General features: G+C 37.5%; 1 protein-coding gene across 3 annotated transcripts in view; it reads right to left on the reverse strand.

The window, feature by feature from the left end:
* Window positions 1-23538, reverse strand: part of COG5 (component of oligomeric golgi complex 5) — a 174228-nt gene that overhangs the window by 59031 nt on the left and 91659 nt on the right. For all 3 annotated transcript variants that reach the window (XM_059472074.1, XM_059472073.1, XM_059472075.1), the window contains exons 8-10: window positions 1640-1805; window positions 470-582; window positions 298-375 (exon numbers count right to left, since the gene is read on the reverse strand). In XM_059472074.1, coding sequence (XP_059328057.1) covers window positions 298-375; window positions 470-582; window positions 1640-1805 — 357 coding nt within the window. The remainder of the gene's footprint in view (window positions 1-297; window positions 376-469; window positions 583-1639; window positions 1806-23538) is intronic.

Below are 23538 nucleotides of genomic sequence, written 5' to 3' on the forward strand. Positions count from 1 at the left end.
TTAATTACTCAAATCACATGGTATTACGGAATGACATTAATGATCCATACAGTGGTACCTTACCAGCCTCCCTTTTAAAGAAAACAAAAGAAATTACAACAAAATGAACATGTTTACATCCTACAGATATAACCCACAGACCACAAATATATCCTTCAATGTTAGAGTTTCAACACTTTCCCATCAATTTAAGTTAAAAAAAATTATGGAACTGTAAAACTGTAAATAAACTCATTCTCTCATCACATTTTTCTCAGGAGATCTACTAAAGCATATTCAGCTAAGTTAAAACTTTACCTTAACTATCTCCTCTATGAAGCAGACATGTGACACAGGATCTCTTTTCTTTGCCAGTACTTTCTGCAAATGCTGCACCTGTAAGAGAGAATTTATTGAGAGGGAAAGTGATATCTAAATTCTTACATCCAAAATTGCATGATGAGACAAACAGGAACTAGCTGCAGAGTACCTGTCCACAAGCAGCACAGATCTGATCCATGAGTTTCTCCATGTTTGTCCAGAGGGCTGCTCGAAAAGCTGCTGTGTTCCCAGGTGTTGGCATAGCAGCTCGACCAGGGCCACCTAAATGGTTTTTAAACATACACAGCAGCACATTTCAGCTTCCACAAATGAAAATTAAAATATTGGAAATATTGATCTCTATGCACTTTGAGAGATACTTTTTTTTAAAGCCAAAGCAGCCTAAAATACATTCAGAACAGAGCTTTGTGAACGGCCTCGGTTGTCTCAACTGAGAAGCTAAGCTCTGAAGTTCTGCGGGATACTTCATGCTCATGACTGTTACAAGCTCTACCAATTCAGACTTCCACAGAAACACCACAGTAATGCAAATTTTCCAGGATTTAAGAACAGAGGGAAATGGGGGAGAGAGAGTAACTGTGAAAAATACAGCTATTACCAGCTCAGGACTTAAATGCATTGACAAACTGCAAAAAAAATTTATATTCCAGCTGAAGGGCATGCAGCTTCTCAACAATCACTTCACTTCACAGAGAATGCATTTCTGTATTATTCCACTGATTAAGGCTCTTGACCCCTACCTTGTTGCAAAACTTTTGAAAAAAAATGGAATGTTTCCAACACCAAAGTTCAAATTTTCCTGCCCACTCAATTCCTCTGTATTTTTTGGTATCTGAGCTAACTGGGAACTAAATGTTTAATAGTGCAACATTTCTTCATATTGAATAGTCTGCTTTGAAAGAGTTTTCACCTGACAAAAGCATAACAATGTAGTTGCACACTTCTTCCAACGATTGCAAATAATTCTCCCACCAATAAAAAGAAAGAAGAATTTGGAGTCATCATTCCATGAGAAACAACTAAGAAAATGCTACAAATTGTAACCTAATGAGGACAATTTTCTGGGCAACTTAGGAAGGAGTGGAAGGGAGGAATAAAGGAAAACCTCCGAGCCAAATATCAGACAGACCTGATTTTGTCAAATTAAATGTTTTGAAATTAATTGTTTTCTGAGATATGCCTAATCCAACCCTCTAGTGGTTAAAACAAGCAGGGAAACATTTCTAGAACAGGCTTGAATGTGAAAGTTTCTTCCATTTTATACCATACTCCTATGAAAAATAATCAGTTATCATTCTCTGTAAAACAAGTACCATACCTCTTGTGACTGTTTGAGATGGTTGAGTCAACACTTTGATATCCAAAGCATTTTTTATGTTCTCTTCCAGCACTGTGCAGTATCCATCCACCACATTAGCAATGGTATCCTTCAAAGTCCCAAGATTATAGAAAACCTGAAGAGCAGTTCCCACTTGAGTAGGATTCTGAAGAAGGAAGATATTAAAAAATAACAATTATCTTTAACTGCACTATTGAGGTGTTTTATCCCTGATGAGACATCATTTTAGTGGGCAAATTAATCTTTTAAGCTCAGTTTGCTAATTCTTTTTGTTTAAGTTACTGGCATCCTTACTGCAAAACAGAGAATGGAGGGTAAAGGAGAGGACTGATTTCCTCTGCTCTCTGAGCAATGCTTTGCTTAGATCCTTTTGGTGCTATCCTCTGAATATGAATGGAAAGAAAGGACCTGGAAGCACTGCTGGCAATATCTAACCTGGGGTAGGTTATCAGTGACTGATGCAGTAACTCTGGGGTTAGTTACAGCACAGCTGTATTCAGCTATGGTGTAGCTGGTAATATTACTTTAACATGCAGTGCTTGTTACACTACTGTCAGGTAAGTCCCAAATAGTTAATTAAAAGTGATACAGGCTAAAAAAATACTAATGAAGGATAAGAAGAAGCAAGCAGGTCGAACCTCTACTACTGACTACTGCAAAGTTTAAGCTTGTATTTCTACATTTCTATTTCTAATGCTGACAATAACTTCATTTTTCCTCACAGCAGAATTAAGAAATAAACCAATGCAGTGATCATTTCCTGATTATTTGCCAAAAAAAAAAAAAAAAAAAAAAAAAACCACAAAAAACAACTGCTCAACACAGGGAAGTGAAAACTGTCCAAAAAGTGTCCAGGTCCACTGTTTAAGAGACAGAGACCCCTGATAAAGATTAAATCTAATGATAATTCCACTTAGCAACACTAAACACTGGCATGGGTGCTATTTAGCAAGAGAAAAGCCTCAAATTATTGCCTTTAGAAACTAAACACTGTCATCCATACACTGAATGCTGCTTTTTTAATTAGCATTTACAGGCAATTAGTGGAGGGGGCAATCAGTTGATCATATACACATTAGAGATGCAGTCCTTTGCCAGCAGTAAAGAACATGGTCTGACAGAAATGCTGGCAGTCAGGCTGGACAGAAACATCTGAGAATTCTGTGAGATCACTGGCACTCCCCACTGCAAAGCCCACTTTGGATTTGGCCATGGTGCAGCTGCTGTGCTGAGGATGCACTTCAGGTACATCCACCTAAGGCACCAGGTTTTCTGATCTGTTGTGTTCCCCTAAACCAAATGTTTCAGAGGTCACACACCTGTAGCTGCACATTTGTGCCATTTTTTTCTAGGGTTCCTACAAGATCAAAACCAAGTTAAAGCAAAAAAAGCCAAATCTCATCTTCATTCCTATGAGGAGTTCCCAGGTTTAGTGGAAAGCAAAGGAGTGTTAGGCATGTATTATGGTTTGCAGACCTTATACTAACTATACCAGTTTCTTTTTCCAAACAGTGTGGGAGTTAATGAGCATTCCCAGCATAGTATTACGGGCCTGGGACTTGTAGGTTTAGTTTTTTGACAACTGGGTATGCTGTAAAATTTCTAAGCATCCTGTGGGTGTGCTTGTGGAGGTGGGAAAGTAAGCCATAAAGACTGGAAGATTAATGGGATGTCAGAAAATGAAGAGTACTATAATGCAAGGAGGGAATTTGGGGACAGAATGAACAAGAGAAAGAAAATATAAATGGGAAGAGGATGGGGAATAGAATGAACAGACTCTGCAGAAAGAAAGAGAATAAAACTGAAAGGAAGAAAAGATAGAAAAGACACACCTCATTTACCAGCCTTTTCTAAATTGTTGTAATTTTTACAGAATACTTACACAATTATGAAACCAGGTAGAGAGTCAGTAATACAAAATCAATACCTTACTGCTACTATAGGAGTGCTCAACTAGATTTCAGTCAGGCTCTAATGTTTATATATTAAATAGCAAAAAAAGAGAACAGCATCGAAAGGTGAGCTGGGCACTTTCCACCCTTAAATAATCAATGGCCAGATACTTATTTTCCTGACAAAAAGGCAATACAGGCACAAATAACTGCAGGCAAAAAATCAATCTTAGAGCTACCACATCACAGTTTAGCAAACTAACTCTGTAGCTACTGGGCAAGAAAGACACTAAAACATACTCCAAGAAGGGCTGAGCTATATTTCAAAAGAAATGGTTTTAGCCAGAAGTTTCAAAACAAAATATAAAATCATGGAAACATTCTATTCACTCAAAGTATCTTCCAAATCTAGCACCAAAATTAAAATCAGAATGGAACAAAGATTATGCAGGTGGCCTAGTTCCTATTTGCTTTAAATTGCGGACATGGCCACAGACAGAGGGCTCCTAGCTCATGTATTCATTCATCTTGTGTGGAATTAGAGACATATCAAATCCCTGACGAGGTAGAACAAAGTGTATTATTTTATTTGATTCATTTACAGTAATTTTCTCACCTCAGGAAGCAGTTATTGTTTCATATGCCCCAGACAGGCTATGTAACAGTCCATTGTTGGTTTATGACTAATCCTAAGAGAATGAAAATTTTTATGCACAGCTAGTTTCAAGGTTTAGAGAATATGAAAAAAAGAATGAAGTCCCCCCTTTAGGACAAAATTATGTGACAAAAATGTTGAAAGCAGGATGGAAATGAATTATTATACTTTAAGGCTTGCATATACATCTCAAAATTAAACTGTTTATCATTATACATACTGGACAAGAAGTTGAGAGCCAGTATTTCAGAATTTGCTACTACTAATAGATGCTATTGGTAAGAATTTTTCCTTAATATTTTTCTTCTACCTGAGAAAGCTTAAAACTAAACAGGTCTGAGATTTGAAAAGCTGCCATAATTTTTATCAAGAGGAAAGCATGCATTTGAAAAAGAACTGACTTTAAAAAGAACTGACTACAACAGTGATCTACACAGGAAAAGGGAATCACATCAGAGAATAATATTCAGAATAGCTATCCAAGAGGAACGATATGGAAAATAATGTAACTACTTTTGAGATGGAATTTAATCAGTTAATCAGCAGTACTTTATAACCAATTTGTCTGCCACTGCAGGCAACTACACTTAGCAATTTTAAAGTGTTCCCCTTAGAATCTCTGTCCCTAAAAAATTTGTACATTTGCCATAATGTATATTGCTTGAAGCTATGGCAATCAAAAGAGTAGAGGGCAAAGAAAAACAGAAGCTCATTTAGGAATTTGTTAGCAATACAGTATAATCTAAGTGCATAAACACAAGCATACACAAGTGAAGTAAAAACATGACCCCACAAAGTGTAGGGCAACAACACTACCTACTCAAAAATTAACTGCAGTGATCTTCAGATTGCAAAAATTATTATGCATCTGGGAGTTAAGGAGAGATGGCATTAAGTCCACCAATAATACCCTTCTCTGCAGCGACAAGTATCTAGCCTTCTAGAGCAGAGAAGGTCAGAGTCCGGCTCCCTGAGGTTAAGCTGACACCTCGCTGCATAACCTGCCAGCGCCCCTCGGCGTCGTAAGGCCTCGGGCTGTGCTGGCTGCGCACTGGATCGCTGCTAAACGACGAGAAGGAAGGAGCTGGACACTCACTGGGGGCTACACTTGGCTTATTGGAAAGCCCACGATGTCCCAGCGAATGACCAAGAACAAAGCGTGCTCAGGGGTTATAAAGGGAAGGAGTGGACCCGGGAGGGGTTTACAGCAGACCAATGCGGGGAGAAGAGGGGATGAGCTTAACACAAATGACACAGCGGAGAGCCCAATAGGTACCAGGTATGGGAGGGGCCCCGGGCCCACAGCCAACCACAACCCCCAAAGAGGAGAAGCTTCTGGAATGCTAGGTGGAGTGGGGGGGGTGATTGACTTGGCCCAGGGAGGAGAAAAAGCATACATATAAGGGAAAATGGGGAGGAGGAATTATATAACCTAACAGATTGACAATAGAACTGGCAGGGCTGTGGCGGGAAAACTGAGCAGGGCAGAACCATTTTACACAAAATGGGGGGGAGCAGATGCATAAAATGGGGGAAGAATTAAATGAACTTAATGAACACACTACAACACTTCTCCATTCAAAGCACTTCTCCATCTGCCAAGTCACAACATGGTATGTTACAGATACATGGAAACTAAATTCCACAAATGTAAGAGCTTAAGAAGACTCAGTGAGTCATCAGTTCAACATATGAAGAAAATAAAAAAATGAGCATGCTCAAAAGCTAGTTCTACCACGAAACAAGTCTCACAAATATTTTAAAACACCAAAGTTTGTGAGTATCCATCAGACAATAGTTTTAATAGCTTGGTCAGAAGGTTGATACCAGTCACCACTTGAAAAAAAGGTATGGGTATTTCAATTAATGTGTTCACAAAACAGATACTCATTCAGCAGAAACTATGAAGAGATGTTCACACCAGATGTATTTGCTAATTTTCTCTATGAATGAGAACCATTCATTTTATTGACATAATTTCTGATTAGTTTTATCCCATCCCATTCCATTTGGTTCTGTAGACAATCACAGACAATAGAAAAATAAGTGTCATGCAGTCATTAGTACGAATGTGGGTTTTTTCCCAATTACATCATGTGGTTGTTTCAAAGAGCAGGTGAGTGGATTTAATAACCCAGCAGATGCTGTCCAGGCCAGCATGGCAGCTACAGTCATTCTCAGAGCACAACCCCATTTGGTCACTTCCTTTCCCACAAAGATAATAACCCTGAGAAGACTAAACAGAGATGTCATTAAAGACTTAATTAACTATATCCTACATTTCTAATTTGAAAGTATCTCCTAGGATGGAACAAAACAATTTTGTTTTGTAAACTGCCTATATTTTATAGGGCAACTATTTTATAAGGGCCAAGATTGTAGTCTTTTATTTTATGACTGCCACTAGTATTATCAGAATAATCTTCTGAAAGTATGGCTTTCAGAAGGAGAGAGCAATAATCTTCTTCATCATTAGAAATGCAGCTTGGACAAGCAAACCTGCTCCTTACAAGTGAGAGTGGTGATGACATTGAGCAATTTGGGGACAGAAGATTCCTAGCATAAGGTTGAACCATAAACAAGAAATTTGCATAACAGGCAAAACTAATGGCTCAAGTGCTACAAACACAGCTTCCAAACTCACACTCCACCTTCTCAGGGTACAGGATTCACTATGTGGATATTATTATCTACCCAGTTCAGTCTTGGGGAACTTCACATCATTATTTCTTTATCCAGTACAAATCTGTCCCAAAGATCCCATGCCACAGGATTTGCATCTGTGTGGACTATCAACTTCCTTCTCAAATGAAAATGTGTTAATTTGCAACAATATTTATGGTCAATCTGAGACAATTTATGGTTTATCTGAGACAATTGCTACTGCTTACACAAAGAAGCAGTGTTACAAATATAATTAATTGTTAACTTTCATGCAGTTACATTTCACAAGTACTTGCATCACCAATAATCAGAACAGCTCTCCAAGGAAATGCTCTTTTACAGTATAGTTTAGAAGGACCACATACAGAGAAGTCAAACTTGGACTAGTTCCTCACTTAGAAATTATGTTCCATAGCTACTAATGCAGGACATTCCTAATTCACTTATTAGAATCAGAACAGTGGCTCTGACTGAAAATCTTTATCATTCTGCAGAGAACAGATACCCCTGTTCAGGAGAGGCTGTGGCAAGCTGATAGACAGACAGACAGACAGACAGATAGATAGATAAATAACTCAAGAGCTGTGATTTCAGTGTGCTGTCACATCGTTCCCTCGTTATGCAAAACATACACCATGTCCCATAAAGAAGCAGTAAAAATGTAACACAGCTCAAAAATAATTACATACATTGCTTAGTTGAAGGAAGATTCATAATTACTAATTAGTCCAGGAATCATTTAAACAGAGTGGTCTGACAATGTGGTGAGCAAGGAATACCACAACATTCCCTAACCATCAAGAAATAATCAACACTAAAACACAGCAATCCCAGACCAGGATGCACATTGAAATAACGAAACTTGCAAACTAATGTATATTTTCTGACAATGAATACAAAAGACTGTTGCAGTCCTTACAGTTTCTAGATTATACTTCTGAGTATCTTTGACTGATATTTAGTATTAACTAATTTCATTTGACAGAAAATTTGCTACATTGGGAGCTATTTCACTTAATTTTTTAAGTTTACTGCTCCTTTTGTTTGTAGGAGATAGCAGTTGCAATTTCCAACACAGCACAACTTTACAAAGTCCAAAAAAGACCCCTTGGAGTGGCTAAAAAACCCCAGTCAGATGTTCCTTTGCAGTGTTTGCCCCTTCTCCCCTCTCACTACTATTACAACATGCTGCCTGCCTCCTTCCAATAATTTCCCCATAAATAACATTACTATCCCTAATGACAAGTACTACTCAAAGACCAAGTGATTGCAAGTTTTGCAAGCACTTGCAGCTACCCAGTTCTTAGTCAACTCTTAGAGATACCAGAAAGGAAAAAATGAAAAGTTACTCCAGGAGAAGCTGCAATTCAACTTACAGCTCAAGAAGGTAAGCAGTGAAGAAAACTTGGCCACCTAAGTCACAGCCAAGGCAAAATGACCTATTGAGCAGAATTAACTTAGAAGGGTTGCAATTCTTGCTTTGAGGTGTAACTCAGCTATTTTAATTGCAGAAAAAGTAACAAAAAACGAAAAGTATAAATTAAATGCCAATCAAATTCAGTTTCAGTCTAAAACAGTATTTTATTCCATTTCCAAATATCCATGCCTAAAAAAAATTAATTGATATATCACTGCTCCTAAAAATGAACCTACTTAGGGAAGCTCATCTCTGTGTTCATTATCACCCCATCTGTCTTTTACTCTGTTCATCTCTAAAACCTGAGCAATAAATGAAAAGGTCAAATTGACATTGTAAAGCCAAAGAATACAGTAATGACAACCCAGATCTTCCTGGTTTGGTCTTTGCAATGTTGGGAAGAGAGAGAGGTTAAAATATTATTATTTGCTATAGAAATATCACAGGTAACAGTGATGTAAACACACTAAAAGAATATTTTAAGCCTTAAGAGGCAAGAGTCCCAAAGCCAAACATTTAAATATGGTTAGGTTATAACATCTCCCTTCTGTGAGCCCATGTTTGAAATACACAACCTCTCATGGTAGAAGGGCTTTCACATGAAAGGAGAATAGCCACAAAGCACAGTTACAAACCTCATCATGCCCTCAAACAAGGTCAGCCTTTTGTTTCTTAGAACAACAAGAAGGAAATAGCAAGAAGCATTGCACTACAAAGGTTGAGGAGGGAAAAAAAAAAGATACAGTAGCAATAAAATACTAGAAAGCAAAGAAACAAGATTTTTCAACACAGCTAAATAGCTTGCCAAAACACTTATTCACCATAATAGTGTAATCAAAGCAACAGATGGCTAAGAGCTAATGGGACAGAAAGGCATCAGGAACTGTTGTAAAGAATTATCTCATGAAACATCAAGCAATGTTCCAAAGTTTACCAAGCCTCAGGCTATCAACGTGACAGCAATTTCAAAGAAAGGATCTGGCACCTCTTAGGACAGATCAGCTACACTGACTAGCCCGTAACAATTACAAATTTTATCCTACAATGCCCTATTTGAGTGTAGGAAGAGTAATAAGTCTTTAAAGAGTAGAAATGATACAAAATTTTACATGGAAATGGGGGCTTCTGAGCCAAATCAAGCCTCTTAAAATGCTTCTCTCACCTCTTACACAATTTGATCAATCTCTAAATCCCTTACTGATAACAAACCAGTTCACCTCTGAAGATGTGGCTTCCCTATTAAAAACACAACTGATGAAGTTCAGGGAGCAGAAGGTGAGATTGCAGCACCTCTCCTGTCCTTGTGGAACCCTGACTTGCACCTGCTGATTCAAGTCCCATTACTGAAGAACAGAAGTGTAAGGACACAAAATCTCATAACTAATTTTAATATTTGGACAAAACCTTGTGACCAGATGTTTTCTTCCACTTCACAATATCATTATGTACGTGCTCACTCTATTAGATGGTTCAACAAAGCCATTAAAAAACCAAAATGTCAAGTTTCACTTTTAACTCAGTCTTAACAATCATCATTAGGAATTAGCTGCTGAAGGGTTTTAACATGTTTTTCTCTCTTACAAAAAAAAAAAAAAAAAAAGTTTAAATTCTATCTCAGAAAAAATATCCTTTAAATGATATGTTCTGAATTATTTAAATATCTACCAAAAGCCATCTGGGTTTTCTTGTTCTCCTGCTAGTCTTTGCAACAAGATAATAATTACCTATGCAAGTGACAACATCTCATTTCTGGAATCTGTGCGTATATTGTCAACAGCCCTGAAGTGCCCTCATGTATTTAAAAGGAATGAACTTTAAAAAGCTATTTTATATTAAATTCTTTTTAGCTAATATTTTCATATTCAACTACAGACAGACCTCCATCACGGTCAGATTTGTTGTTGCATAGAATTTTAAAACTTTATTTTTCTTAATACAAAGTTCAAGTTCATTGTATCGCATATCTACAGGAAATGTAGATAATTTGGTGAAGATAATTTGGTGAAGAACTGTAGGTTGCCAGGACTGCTGGAGATGCCCTAATCCACCTGCTTGCTCAAAGGAGGGTTTACCACACCAGGCTGCTCAGGAATGAGCCAGAAGACACTTTCTGCTCCATTTTCTCTTCCTAGTTCTTCTTACAGCTCCCAGAGAATGCAACAATGGATTTGTGCAGTCATTTTCATCAAGTTTTGCTGAGGCCAGCTTGAAAGAGAGCAAGCCCATGTATCCAGCCAAACATGTCTTCAGTGCTGGCAGTGTTACCCACACCCAGACAGCAGTCTAAGTCTTCCAGGTTCTCTTGTAAATTTGACCCCTGGCATGACAAAACTCACTCTTTTTGCTACAGATTCAACATTTATAGAAATAGATTTTATATTTCTAGTTGGTTGTGGTTTCTTTTTTTATAAGGCCAGTCTCTTTAAAATCAAATGGGCAAAGCTGTATCACACAAAAACTTTACTGTGAAGGAAAAAAAACTGAAGTTCTCTGCAGAAAAAGAAATACTGCGCCTAGCTTTGCCTGCAGCTAACACAGACACTGGGATCCAGTTTGGCCACTGAAAAAAGGCTGTCCCCACTCCTCACTTCAGCTGTCAGCCAGCAATGCATTCTGAAACCTTCACACAAATGGGAACCTGCTGGGGTGCTGCCTGCAGAAGGACAGAAGTGAGGTGAAAGAGAAGAATAAGCAGCTGAATGCCCCTCTTCTTCCACACAGATGACATTATTCATCACCCAAGAACTGCAGTATTTGATCCAAGATTTTTCCTCTCTAATGCCACATACTGTTCAGTTCCCTGTGTCATTTCAAGCTCAACCAAAGCTTTAAATCTTTTTGTTACCATAAATGTAACAATGTACGATAACGCAGAATTTCACGTGCCACTGAGTAGCAGATCAAGAACAAGATGAAGCATTGATTTTTTCTGAGAGTATTAAGACAGAGCAGATTTTTAACCTGAGAAAGAGGCAAAATGAATTATATTATCTTATTTAGATGAGTATCATGGCTAGTCGATCATATTTTTCACTCTGCTCTATGCAGATGTGGCTTATTAATGCTTTGTATGTTCTCCTTGGATCCCCTAATTGCATTACTGCAGAACCTGTTAACAATCAACAGTCAACAGTACAAACCACAAATAGAATTACAGTCTGGGAGAGGCGTTTAACAATAACATACTATCTTATCTGGAGAGAAAGAACCTCAGTGTAGCTTTAGTTTTGAAGAGACACAGATACACAAAGTAAAAATTTAAAAGGCTGGGATGTATTATACAGAGATCCAGCCAAAGTCCACGTCAGTCTCTGCTCAGCCGCATCCCTGGAATTTACCAGAATTTCATATATGCTGTTCACCTTTCAGTATCTAAAGCAAATGAGAAATATTTTAATCAATTAATTAATGGCAATGAAATACTTACATGGACTAGGACATTGGAAGACAACTTTATTTAACCTCATTCTATAAAGATTAGACCCATGTGATTAAAACACTGCAATGTCTGATAAAGAAAAAACTTCATGGTTCCTGTTCCAGTCTTACCTCAACTGTTTTCAACAAGACCTAAACTTAGCCTACCTTTCTGCATCTGCACCACTTCCTTATTTCACTGCTCTGCCGTATCCATGTCCCACTCCATCCTCTAGCCCTTCTGCAGTCTCGTTCTCAGAACAGCTATTTCCATTCATATCTTTCTCTCTGGAGTTACCCTCAAGACCTAATCTTAGTTTCCAGTTTCCGTACTGACACGTGGTGTTCCCAGTCTCCTTCATTCCACCCCTACAGTACAGTTTATTCACAAAGCTTTTCACAGCTGAGCAGTTCATAGCAGTGACCCAGGCCTCTGTGCATATAAATAGATGAATCAATCATCATATTTGCATTAATTACCTTAAAAGTACCAGAATCAGATACATTCTTGCCCTTGTAAGTACTATCTATCCTTAGTGCAGTTGCAGTTTCTCATTGTGGACAGCTGTCCAACACATAATGGTTGACAGTTTTCCAGTCCAGGGAAAACACCTAAAGAGATGAACAACCAGAACACAGAAACAGACTATGCAACAGCCTCTAATTTAAAATAATTTCTGTCTGCAAAGAAAGCTGAATTCAATATTATTAAACATTCCTGTATTTTCATGACGGATATTCTATGAGGAGTAATTTTTTAGTGATCACAAATGACATTCACTAATTGGTATGAAACCAACCTAAGTGTTTCATATTTCAAAATAACTAGTCTCAATGGGGAGATCAAAAACATTTTTAATAGCTTTCTAAGGTATTCTGACTTTTTTTTTCCCCCACTCACACACACACTGCATAGCTCGTAATTCCTTAGAATTTATTAAGATGTAAAATATTTGGAACAGTAATGCCATATGAATTCTTCAAAAAGCATCATCTAAGTCCAAGTTAATATGTATTTAAAACATCATCTACAACAGAAGAATAAGTTTTCATGTTTAGTTGGTAACAGGTCAAATTATTGATATGAATTTCCAAAGAAAAGGACCAGAAGTGATTTTAAAAATTATCCAGCTGATCCTCACTTAAAATTGTTGCTAAACAGAATGCAAAGTTTTTGGCAAACAGCTAAGTGGTGATTCATAGCAGAGTGAAGGGATATAAAACATTAATGACTTCTCAATTTTCACCTATTACTTTACCATAAAAGACAGTTATATAAAAATATTGTTCAGATCAGATGCACTTTCAGGAATACCCATTTATAGAAACTATTTATAAACCACCTTCTTGCACTATCAGAAAAACAGAAGCAGAAATTATGAGATTAGTAGGGCCACACAATAATAAATCCTTACAAATAAACACTGGAAAGTGAAGGCTATTTGTTGTGCTGCACTGAAACATGCAATAAAGTACTTGCAAATACTCCATTATCCAGTCACAGATTTTTGGTCTAATTCTGCATTTATGAGTCACAAACACCTACACAGAAAAAAAAAGACAGACAAAAAACCCCAGACACATAATCTGTCAATCCACTTTGATTAACCATTTAGAAAGGCTAGGAGCAGTGAAGAGTTTTACTTTTATAAAAATACCGTGTCACAGTTGGACATCAATTGCATTAGGCTTCCTAAATTACCTCTATACAGGGCAAGTGCACAATGGCAAAGTGATATAAAGCTCTCTACATCACAGAGCAGACAAAGTCTGCACAATCCCATAATCTGTTTCTAATTCAGTATATATCTTTTAATAAATGTGCACAGGCTCATCAAAATCTGAAAGATCAGGATCTCACAGGACAAAAGAGACTACCACCATGTCTATTATTGTCAAGGCTTCATAACTCTGCAGAAAAAAGTTTAAGACAAAATGTGAAAATAAAACCTTTGTCAATTTAAAAAAATCCAGTTTTTCTAAATTTACACACAATGAAATATTAATTTACTAGTTCAGAGTGTCTTCTCCACCAAAAAGTCTTTTCCTCCTTTTATAATCCTTTTAGAACAGCAGTATTTTTAAATTTAAAAAAAAAAAAAAAAGAGAGGTCTTCCTTATGTATTCTCTGTTTGTTAGATATTGCTTTCCAATACTTCTAGCAGCAACAAACATGACCACCAAACATTATAAAATGTGTCCAGGAACTTCAGTGACCACAGAAAGACTAAATACTTCAGCATTTCAACTCACATTTTTGGAATATCCCCAGGAAGTGCCATATTTAAATGACTAATCACAGGCATTCCAAATATTTATTTTAACCCAGAAACAATAATCTTCACACAGGTATATAGATGTATGTACACTATTATGCATCAGTATCGTGCTGAAACAGACCAAAATGAATCTATCAGTTGTAATATTACTAGCGGTACCAGATTTGTGTAATTTTTTATCTTCCGCATTCTATGCTAATAACAGCAAAACTTATTTGATGGTGTGTTCTTTAGCAAGGGCAGAGAGAACAAATATCAAGTGACTTGGGATCTAATACATTCACATCATGCTTTGATTTGCCATCTGAAAAATATGCACCAACATCCACAACTGAAATGTATGCTAAAGATGTATTTATTTAGCTATTGCTCTCTGCAACACCTTCTTTTGAGCTTTGTGAATAATTCATCTGCCGATGTCTTCTTAAAAAAACCCACAAAAACAAACAGGAACATCTGGAAACACTTACAAGCTAGATTTTATAGCAAACATATCTCACCAAACATAAAGGACAATATTGCTACCACAGCATTATAATACATTATATAACTGAGAAATTTTAGGATCCAGATTAGAAGTTCATTGCAGGATATCTAATTGCATGGCTGAGCCCAGAAATGCATTTTCCCCAAGTGAAAAGCAAGAATATCTATTTTCCCCTCAACACTGCTCTATTCACTTCCTTCCTCTTCAACTCTGACTGCAGAGGAGACACTGGAGTCTGACAAATACATGGACTTCTTCAGCAGCTAAAGATTCACTTTCATTTGAAACTGTTGTCGTGACAGGTTTCCATAGTACCTTCTTGCAGCAATCACTGCATCTGCCCCCTATATTTCTATTTTTAAAAATAACTTCAAGTAGCAAAAGAAGGGGAGATTAAAAAAAAAGAAGAAAAAAAAAGGCATGGACGGGGGGAATGCCTAACTAAACTGCCTCTGCATCACAGCCAGAGCAGCAGCAGAAAGGAAATGATACACTAGAAGATGCTGTTTGCTGTTTTCTCCCTTTGCAGGTTTAAATCACCAGAGAATGGGAAAGCTTATTTTTAACATCAGTTTCAACCATGTGAATTTCTGGGTAAGAAGTAATAGCAGCACAGTTAAGGAACAGTCTGTGAAATAGTTCTTGCAATGACTTGAGCCTGGTTTTAAGTTATAGAGAGACAAAAAAATCTATTTACTAGAGTTCAAACTCAGCCATGTAAGACACTATTTTCAGCAAATTACTGAGGCCTAAATTCACAAAATGAGCCAAGAGCAGAACTTCCCAAATAAACCATCCGCTCTGGACTACAATTATTCCTCCCTTTGCCCCACGAGTATCACATTCCCTGGGTCTACACCTTCTTTATTATGTAGATCCAACCCCTAAGCACAAATGAATTTCTTGTCTGCAGCAGTAAATGATAAATATGTAAAAGAGCACCCAGTGCCATCCCTTAGTCCTAAGCCACAGCAGTGTGTGACCACCCCAGCCCTGCCTGGTGCTCAAGGACGGGTCACTGTCTCCCAGATGAGAACAAGGCAAAGCCCTGCAGGCTAAGGATGACCCTGGCCTTCCTTCCAACTTCCTGCAGTGTTTTAACACTTCTTCTCCAGCACTTTCATTGTTTCCATCACTTGTGCAGTTAAAGAAACAAGTAATCCATGCCTACAAGGAAGCCCCAAGTACTTATGCTCAGGAAAGGTAGTCGCAAGTGAATTGCAGCAAAACCAGCCCTAGAAGAGCTGTAAATGTGCGCTGAGGTTCAGTTTTGATGCACTGACTGCATATCAGTGTATCAAATCTCTGCTGCAAATCTCAAAATTTCAGTGCTTAATTCACCAAGTGCTTAATTCAGCTCACTTAGCTCACCCAGGAGACTGAAGAGGTTTTGTGAACCTCACTCCTGTAGCTATCACCACACTCCCCACCACCACAGCAAGACCTTGGAGTCTGCCACATCTGCCACATCACCAATCTGTGCACAACCTCTCACTCTCGTGGCTTCTGTTCTTCACCTGCAGAATACTGATGCTGGCACTTCACCTCTGTCACAAAGCTGCTGGAGGGGTAACAGTAACATTAAGGAATTCTGGTAACACAGATTACGGAATCATCTAAAGTAGAGAGACAGACCAAATTCAGGTAAACTTTTACTGAATACACTAGTCCCTCTACTCAAAACATAAAATACAGAATACAAGAGAACAGCAGCTCCAATTTTTCTATGCACACCTGGAAACAATGTGCAGTAAATCTGAAACTTGCCACAGGGAATGTCTGGAAGATGCCAAAAAACTTTCTAAACCTTGGAAGCTGGTTCCATTCTACAGGAAACGTGAGCAACATACATTATCAGAAGAGATGCTTATTGATTTAACATTAATACCAAGAATTAATCTGATTAAATGTTACAATTTAGTACTTTCTCTGAATTAACTGGCCCATTAAAAAACATGCAGATATTTGTAACAGCTTGCAACAGACTTAAACAAAAGATGATAGCTGAGCATGTCAGCTAAAAATTGTATTTTCTTAGCTATGTACCAATAAATTAAGCCTCATGGACTGACAAAAAGTAAACACATTAAATCTTACAGAGAACTATGCACAAGGTCTCTGTAGACATTGGGTAAGTTTCATGTAATGCTAGATACACCCTTTTTGAGAAAATTAAATTATTATTTTAGCTTTTACGTTATACATACATAATTTAGTACCTCCAGTTATCAAGCTAAATATAAAAATGTTGTCTTCATTCTCTGGTCAAACAGACATCCTAAATAAAGAAATGCCATTTAAATAATGGACTGTTGCCAAAATGTCTAATGACTGAAATTCACTAATTTTTTTTTTTCATTGACATTCTCAGAAATTCCCAGAAACAGATCCTCAGTATCTGTACTGTACTTTATCTGTATTCAGACAGGTTCATACTAGGATCACTAGTATGTTGTATAACATTTTTAATAATGCTGCCACATGCTAAACAAGTTAAGATGAAAACCACACAATTCCAGTTTGAATATAATGACACTATCTCCAGTGGAGAAAAGGTACACCTGATAGAAGGCAGAGATGTGGGGGACAGACAACTGAAGGAAATTGTTTACTGTCCCTTTCAGTTTATTAATATAGTATGATGCAGTGTTATGGAAATTGCTAAGTTCTGCAGTGCACTGGGTTTTTATATATAAATTTAAATTCTGCCTTACTGCTTAAGTTCTGCAGCTCCACTTAACCTACACAAGTCCTCTGTCCATCTCCACTTATCTCCAGTATAACTCATTTTCAAGAAAAAATATAGAAAGAAACTCAAAACCTATTAGGATACATGTGCTAACTACTGTACACAAATACTATCTATCCATACTGTGCATTTAAATTCCTAAGATGTGAGCCATACTCCACCATTTCTTTACATGACTATTATCTCTACATCTGCACACAAACTTTTCAACGCAATCTTATATTAAGCAATTGAGTGGGTGCAGTGAGCGCGGCACAAATATTTTCAGAGAAATTCCTGACCGGATCCTTTCAAATTATTTGCAGTATCTTAGAAGAACATTACCCCTCAAAAGGCCAACAGAATTCCTGTGATTATTTCTGACGTTGTGTGTAGAGCATTTCTGAGACATAGAGAGTCCCAGCAGACCACAAACATGTGCACTCCGTTTCAACCTCATGCTCTAATGTTAAAGTTTTAGTAAATACCAACAAATAGTTTAAGCACATTTATATGTATTTCTGAAGATCTAGTATTATTAAAGCATACACTTTTACTTGGGACAAAATACTATTCAAACTTGGATCTTGACAGCACTCATCATTGGAGCATCCTTTTCTCAGACACCATTCCTTGTTTCCAAGAGCATAAATTCCCCCCTGTTCTATTTAACAAACATAATACCCATTTCACCTGTCCAACAAGCAGCTATTTCACTATTTGTGCTTTCCTAATTTGAAAGCTGATACTTTTTTTCTTCAGCAATTTTTATTATTTTATTATTTGTTAGTTATGTTTTAAAGTTTATTTATCTTCTCTTTAACAATAACAAATGTTATTCATCTTTCTTGGGGTTTGCTTATTAAAACCAGCCACTGATATCCTTGCAGGTAAAAGGACTCCAGGTAGGAGTTACCTAAAACTGTCATCATTCAGATTTTAGGAATTCTGATGAACCACAAAGATTCCTCCTTCTTATTTTTTGTCACTTGCAAAGCATGCTACTGGTCTATATACATGAGAGAGCAAACTGCTGGTATTGAATGCCCTTCAACCTATCAAGTAGTGTGCCAATAGATTTACAAACTTATCAGTGTGTGAAATACAGGATTGAATTATCAACAAGGTGATTTACTTTGTTTACAGCAGCAAATATTTTCCATTAGTGAAATCTGAAATCCATTAAAAATGTGTCTTTTCAACTGTAAATCACAAAGCAAAGGCAGGGATGCCCAACTCCTCTGGCTGGGGAGGTCACTTGCATTTGTGCAGGTGCAAAGAAGGGCCACAGGCCACATTCCCTACCCTGTAAAAACTACAGTAAACACTCACAAGTGGTGCTGTGTGTGTCAGAGATGTGACACTTGCTGGGGAGCTGGCCCTCAGCTGAGCTCTTATGTGAGCATCCACTGCAGTCAGGGTGCTGGATGGTCGGTTCTGGTGTCAGCTCCAGGACACCATGTCGAAATTTACCACACAGATTGAAAAGATCATTAGGAGTTCAAGTTTACTTTCCTTCTATACAACAACAGTTATCAACAAATGAAAATACAAACCACCTAGCAGAAATTTATCCAAACTCTTATTCATAGGTCCAGCTTTCATTGCTCCTCACTTGACCACCTCTCAGGTTAGTCTACATCCTTCTTAGCATGTTGAATTCACTGCTAGAACCCCCAGGGCTGAGTAGAGTATAAAGGTCACTCTACTGAGTAGAGCTAAGAAATTACTCCAGGTACACTTTTGCTTACACCTCCCAGTACAATATTTTTCTCCTTTGTATCTACTTGACATGGATGACATTCAGCTTGTAATTCACTATAACATCAAAATGTCCTTTGGCAGGTCTCCTATCCACACAGCTGTTTCTGCTATAGAGCCATGCTTTTCTTCCCTTGTTCCTTCTCTTCATGCAGTACCTTATACTTTTCCTTTTTAATAGCATCCTATTTTTTCAAATCAATTTCACAAGATCATTCTAATTCTGTCCTTACAAGACCTCTTAATCCTTCTTAGACAAGTGTAGCCTGCAAATTTAATAAGTATATTCTGTATTCCATCATCCAGAGCATTAATGCAAGCACTGAGTAGTGCTAGCCCTGGGGCAAATCCCTGCAGAACTTCACTGGATACAATTCTTCCATATTGCGTGGCAGCAGCTCCCTGGCCACAGAGAGCAACACATAACTTTACCAGGCCTTTCTGGGAAAGGCTGTGAGAAGATCGGAGAAGAGAATGATAAACAGTTCTTATCTTCACTTGCTGCACCTGTGGTTGTGAACATGTGGAATGTGTTATGGAGATTTGTTTGCCAAAGAGTGGTTTCTTAATTGGCCAATGGGGATGGTGTTTGGACTGGAGGACCAATTAGGTCCACCAGTATCAAAACCATCTATAAAAGCAGTGGGTTTCTTGATAAGTATAGGATAATAAAGTATTGATCAGCCTTCTGTGAATCATGGAGTCAATGCTAATTATTACCCAGCTGGGAGCCTGTGACAACAATATTGGAAGAGAAGCAACACCGTGTACAGTTTTCCAAACTCTTCTGCATTGATCTTGCAACAGTTTAAGATTATCTGTTGTCATCTTATTGCAAAAGTTCCATACCTTCTCAGTGATTTCTCACGGAAAACTCCTCACAGCACTGACTACTTCACAGCACAACCACAGGCTCCAATTCTCTCCTCACCCAGCTAACCCACTCTTTTGTAGCACTCATCTTCTTATTGGGCACAGCTGTGGCCTATTAAGGGCAGCCTGTTCCTAATCTTTGGTGATCAGTACAGCTGCAACTCCTCAGGTGTGAGACTGCCTTCTGCACTATTTTCTTACATTCTATCCCTCCACAATTATCCTTACTATTATTAAGTCTAGATTATCCCTCTTCAGTTTGAATTTGAAAATGCCTCAGGTGAAGAACTCTTGGAGATAAAATATCAGACCCCACCTTTCACAGTTCCCTCCTCTAAACCAAAGAGCCTTTAACAGAAGGAAGCTAAGCTGGTCTGACAGAACTCACTCTTGAGAAGCCTGTGCTGGTCAGGAGGCTGACTCAGCACATGTGTGGTTATCAGAAGTGCTGGGACACCAAGAAAGTGGGTGAATATGGGCTGTGTTCATACATGCAACAATTTTAAGCCTGTGCACAGGAATGTATTGGGGAAACATCATGGAAGGCACCTGCCACACAGCCTGGCACACAGGGAGCTCTCAGAGGCCCGCACCAGTCTGGGCCACTGTCCCACATGTGGCTCACAGATAAAGGTTGATTGCCACTACAGCACATCATCCTAAGCACAGATAGCAGCTGCTTAAAATGTAACCTGAAGAACTATGTTGAGACAAAATATTCTGTAGAAGGAGAACGTTCTCTTTTGAACACGGCATGAAATTACCAGAAAAGTACTTCCCTTTCCAGGAGAGAGTAAGCTACAGACATTCCTTCAGCATCCAATTCCTTTTTTTGAAATCCAAACTAGACAGCCTCTAAAATTTGCCTTTTAAGGACTAAAGGTGGTAGCTGAGAAGTTCTAGGAACAATGGTTAAATCTTTAACTGCCAGTTGGTACAAGTCTTCTTCTAGTATTACATATTGCTGTGACACATTACCATTTTTAAATAGTATCTAATGTATTTTAACAGTGATGTTAAAAGGAAAACTTAAATTCAATCAATACATTTGGAAGCCAAAAGATTTGTTACCTCAGAAAGACATTTGCTTTCAGAACTATAAAATATTAATACAGCAACATGACTGGGAATGCCAAGAGAAGTATTTGAAAGATTATTTTACCCTTCAAGATGTGTTCCAAAATTACAGGTGCTGTACGTACTCCCTATTAGCCTAACTTGTAATTGCTGACACTGCCCAGTAACATGACTGCTTAGTGATAAAGGAACACTTCAATAGTTGTTTCATTAATATTTTTAGTTTTGGACTTCTGTCACCCATCATCTAATATCATATATTGCTGTTAATCTTTGTAATAACCCCAGTTTTCAGTTTTTCATCACTGACTTCCTTAATTAATCTTGATCATTCTAAGGAAGATGATTTGCACAAAGAAGATGTAAAAGAATTCAATAATGCCCACAGTAATAAATTAAAATTGGGCAAATAATCTCATGCAGGAAGCATGAGCTCTTTTTTTTCAGAGTGATAGCTTGGTCAGAAAATCAGCAGCTGCTGCTGGGAAACCAGCACCTCCTCCAGCTGGTAATCCTGAAAATCCTGCCATGGCATGTCTGTACCTTACCTGCACACAGGTATTGTCCCACATGCATCTACACTTTGTAACATTGACTATAATAGGGAAAAATTGCTTTGTTATCTGTTGAAACATAAAAATTGCATTTTTCAGGAGTACATTTTCTCCCTTAAAAAAACAATCACCTAACAGATACATTCATGGATAAGTCAGCTAATCTTTTTGGGTGCTCTTAGTTCTTTCAATCAAATTGCATCTCCTCTATCAAAATGTTCATCAGCTCTTAAAGATTATACAACCTTACTTACATAAGAGTTTATCTGTATGTACTCATACTGATTCTTGAGTCATGTATACCATACTCCCCTTTCACCTTAACATCTATAGTAACTCACAATTCAGAGTCTTTCTTAAGCAAAACTGTTTGATGGCCACCTATGTTTTCACTAATAAGAATAGAGACAACCTTAAACTAATGGAGGAATGGTGTGAGTTATATGATTTCATTGCAGAGTTGGAGCAGACTACAGATCCCTAAACATCAGCAATAAGGTGTGCCAGAATTTACTACTTCCAGTTAAGTAATGTTAGTAATTCCTCACAATGTCTGTGTCTGGCCCTGGATATTATAAAAGGTTTTGAAGAGGTTTTTGCTCTTCACTAGTCTTTTAAAAAAGTTTTGTCCAAGCATTTTTTAATAAAGCTATACAGCATTTAAAAATGCAACGAAACCAAAACATCCTGTCCAACGAGGCATTTAAATTCAACAGATTTTGTCTTCCACAGTAGTTCCTATCAAACTCAATTACAGCTGATGTCAAGAGACTTTGTCCTCTGGTAAAATGCAAAATAAAATCCACACATTTCCAAAAGTTTAGGGAAGGTTGTCCCCTCTTCTTTAAGAAGCAAGTGGCTGAAACACTTTGTCTTCCCAAGGTTTTTAAAGCATTGTATCTGTGCCTTTGATATCTCGGATTCAGATGAATCAGAAATAAGCTAAAAATATTGGTTATCATGGAAAAAAAACCATAATACAGTCTTTCATGTTTTAGCATTTCAGAGTAAGAGCCTGAAATAGTATTCCACCCACACTCAAAAAAATTAAAGATATGCAAAAACTCCCATGTGCAACTTTATTATCTATTACTGAGATGGGAAAATGACAACATTGGCAAAATTTTGCCATTTTTGGTAATAAAGTAGGAAAGCAAATGAATTGGCTTCAGTCCTGAATCTTCTAGTGAACTGCTGGGAAGGAGGAAGCAAACAACAGCATCCTAAAAGCCAAACTGAAAGAGATGAGCCACAGATAGGTAAAAAGAATGCCTTACTCTCTCTCTGGCTTGATAGAAAAAGGGCAAAACAAAACAAAAAGAATTGAAATAATTCTAATTTATGTAGTAATTCTGATGACACATTGATGCTTGTTACAGGGCTGGACTAACACAAATAACAAATACTCACCACCAAATTAAATACTAAATTAAATACTAAATTAAAGCTATGTGCTTTATTCCTTGGAAATAAAAATTCACCTTTTTTTCCATTGAAAAGCTTTCTAGAGCTATTCACTATAACCATAGAATATATTCAACTCTATCTTTAGTTATTTTTACCTTCTTGGCCATCTCTCTCCTCTAGTTTATTTTTACTAATACTCAACTAACACATACAAAACAACTCCTAATTATTCCAGTGAAAATTAAAGATAAGTGAAAATTCAAGATAACTTTTATTTCTACAGTCTTCATTACTTACCAACATTTCTTCAACAGGGACTGAATTCCAAAGAGATTATACTATGAAATGCTTCTGAAGGCCATGTAAAAAACATTCTTCCTGAGAAAGTCTACAGCAGTAGTGAGTAACAGGTGGGAAGGTCCAAAATGTGAGAAAGAGCACTATGGTTTTAGTGGATCTTTTTAGCCTTCATGTATGCATCCATCTGAAACTATGTATTTCACAAATCTTCTCTTGCAGATTTTGAGAAAATAGGCATCTTTGCTTTCCACATCCTCATACCACATGCAGGTATGTGGTCGACCAATAATTAAATCAGTTCTCAAACTCAGGATACCTTTCCTACAGCAGATCATAGGTAATATTCTTCTCCAATGCACAACTGGGG

Source organism: Ammospiza nelsoni, chromosome 5 (assembly GCF_027579445.1).
Source record: "Ammospiza nelsoni isolate bAmmNel1 chromosome 5, bAmmNel1.pri, whole genome shotgun sequence".
Classification (NCBI taxonomy): domain Eukaryota; kingdom Metazoa; phylum Chordata; class Aves; order Passeriformes; family Passerellidae; genus Ammospiza; species Ammospiza nelsoni.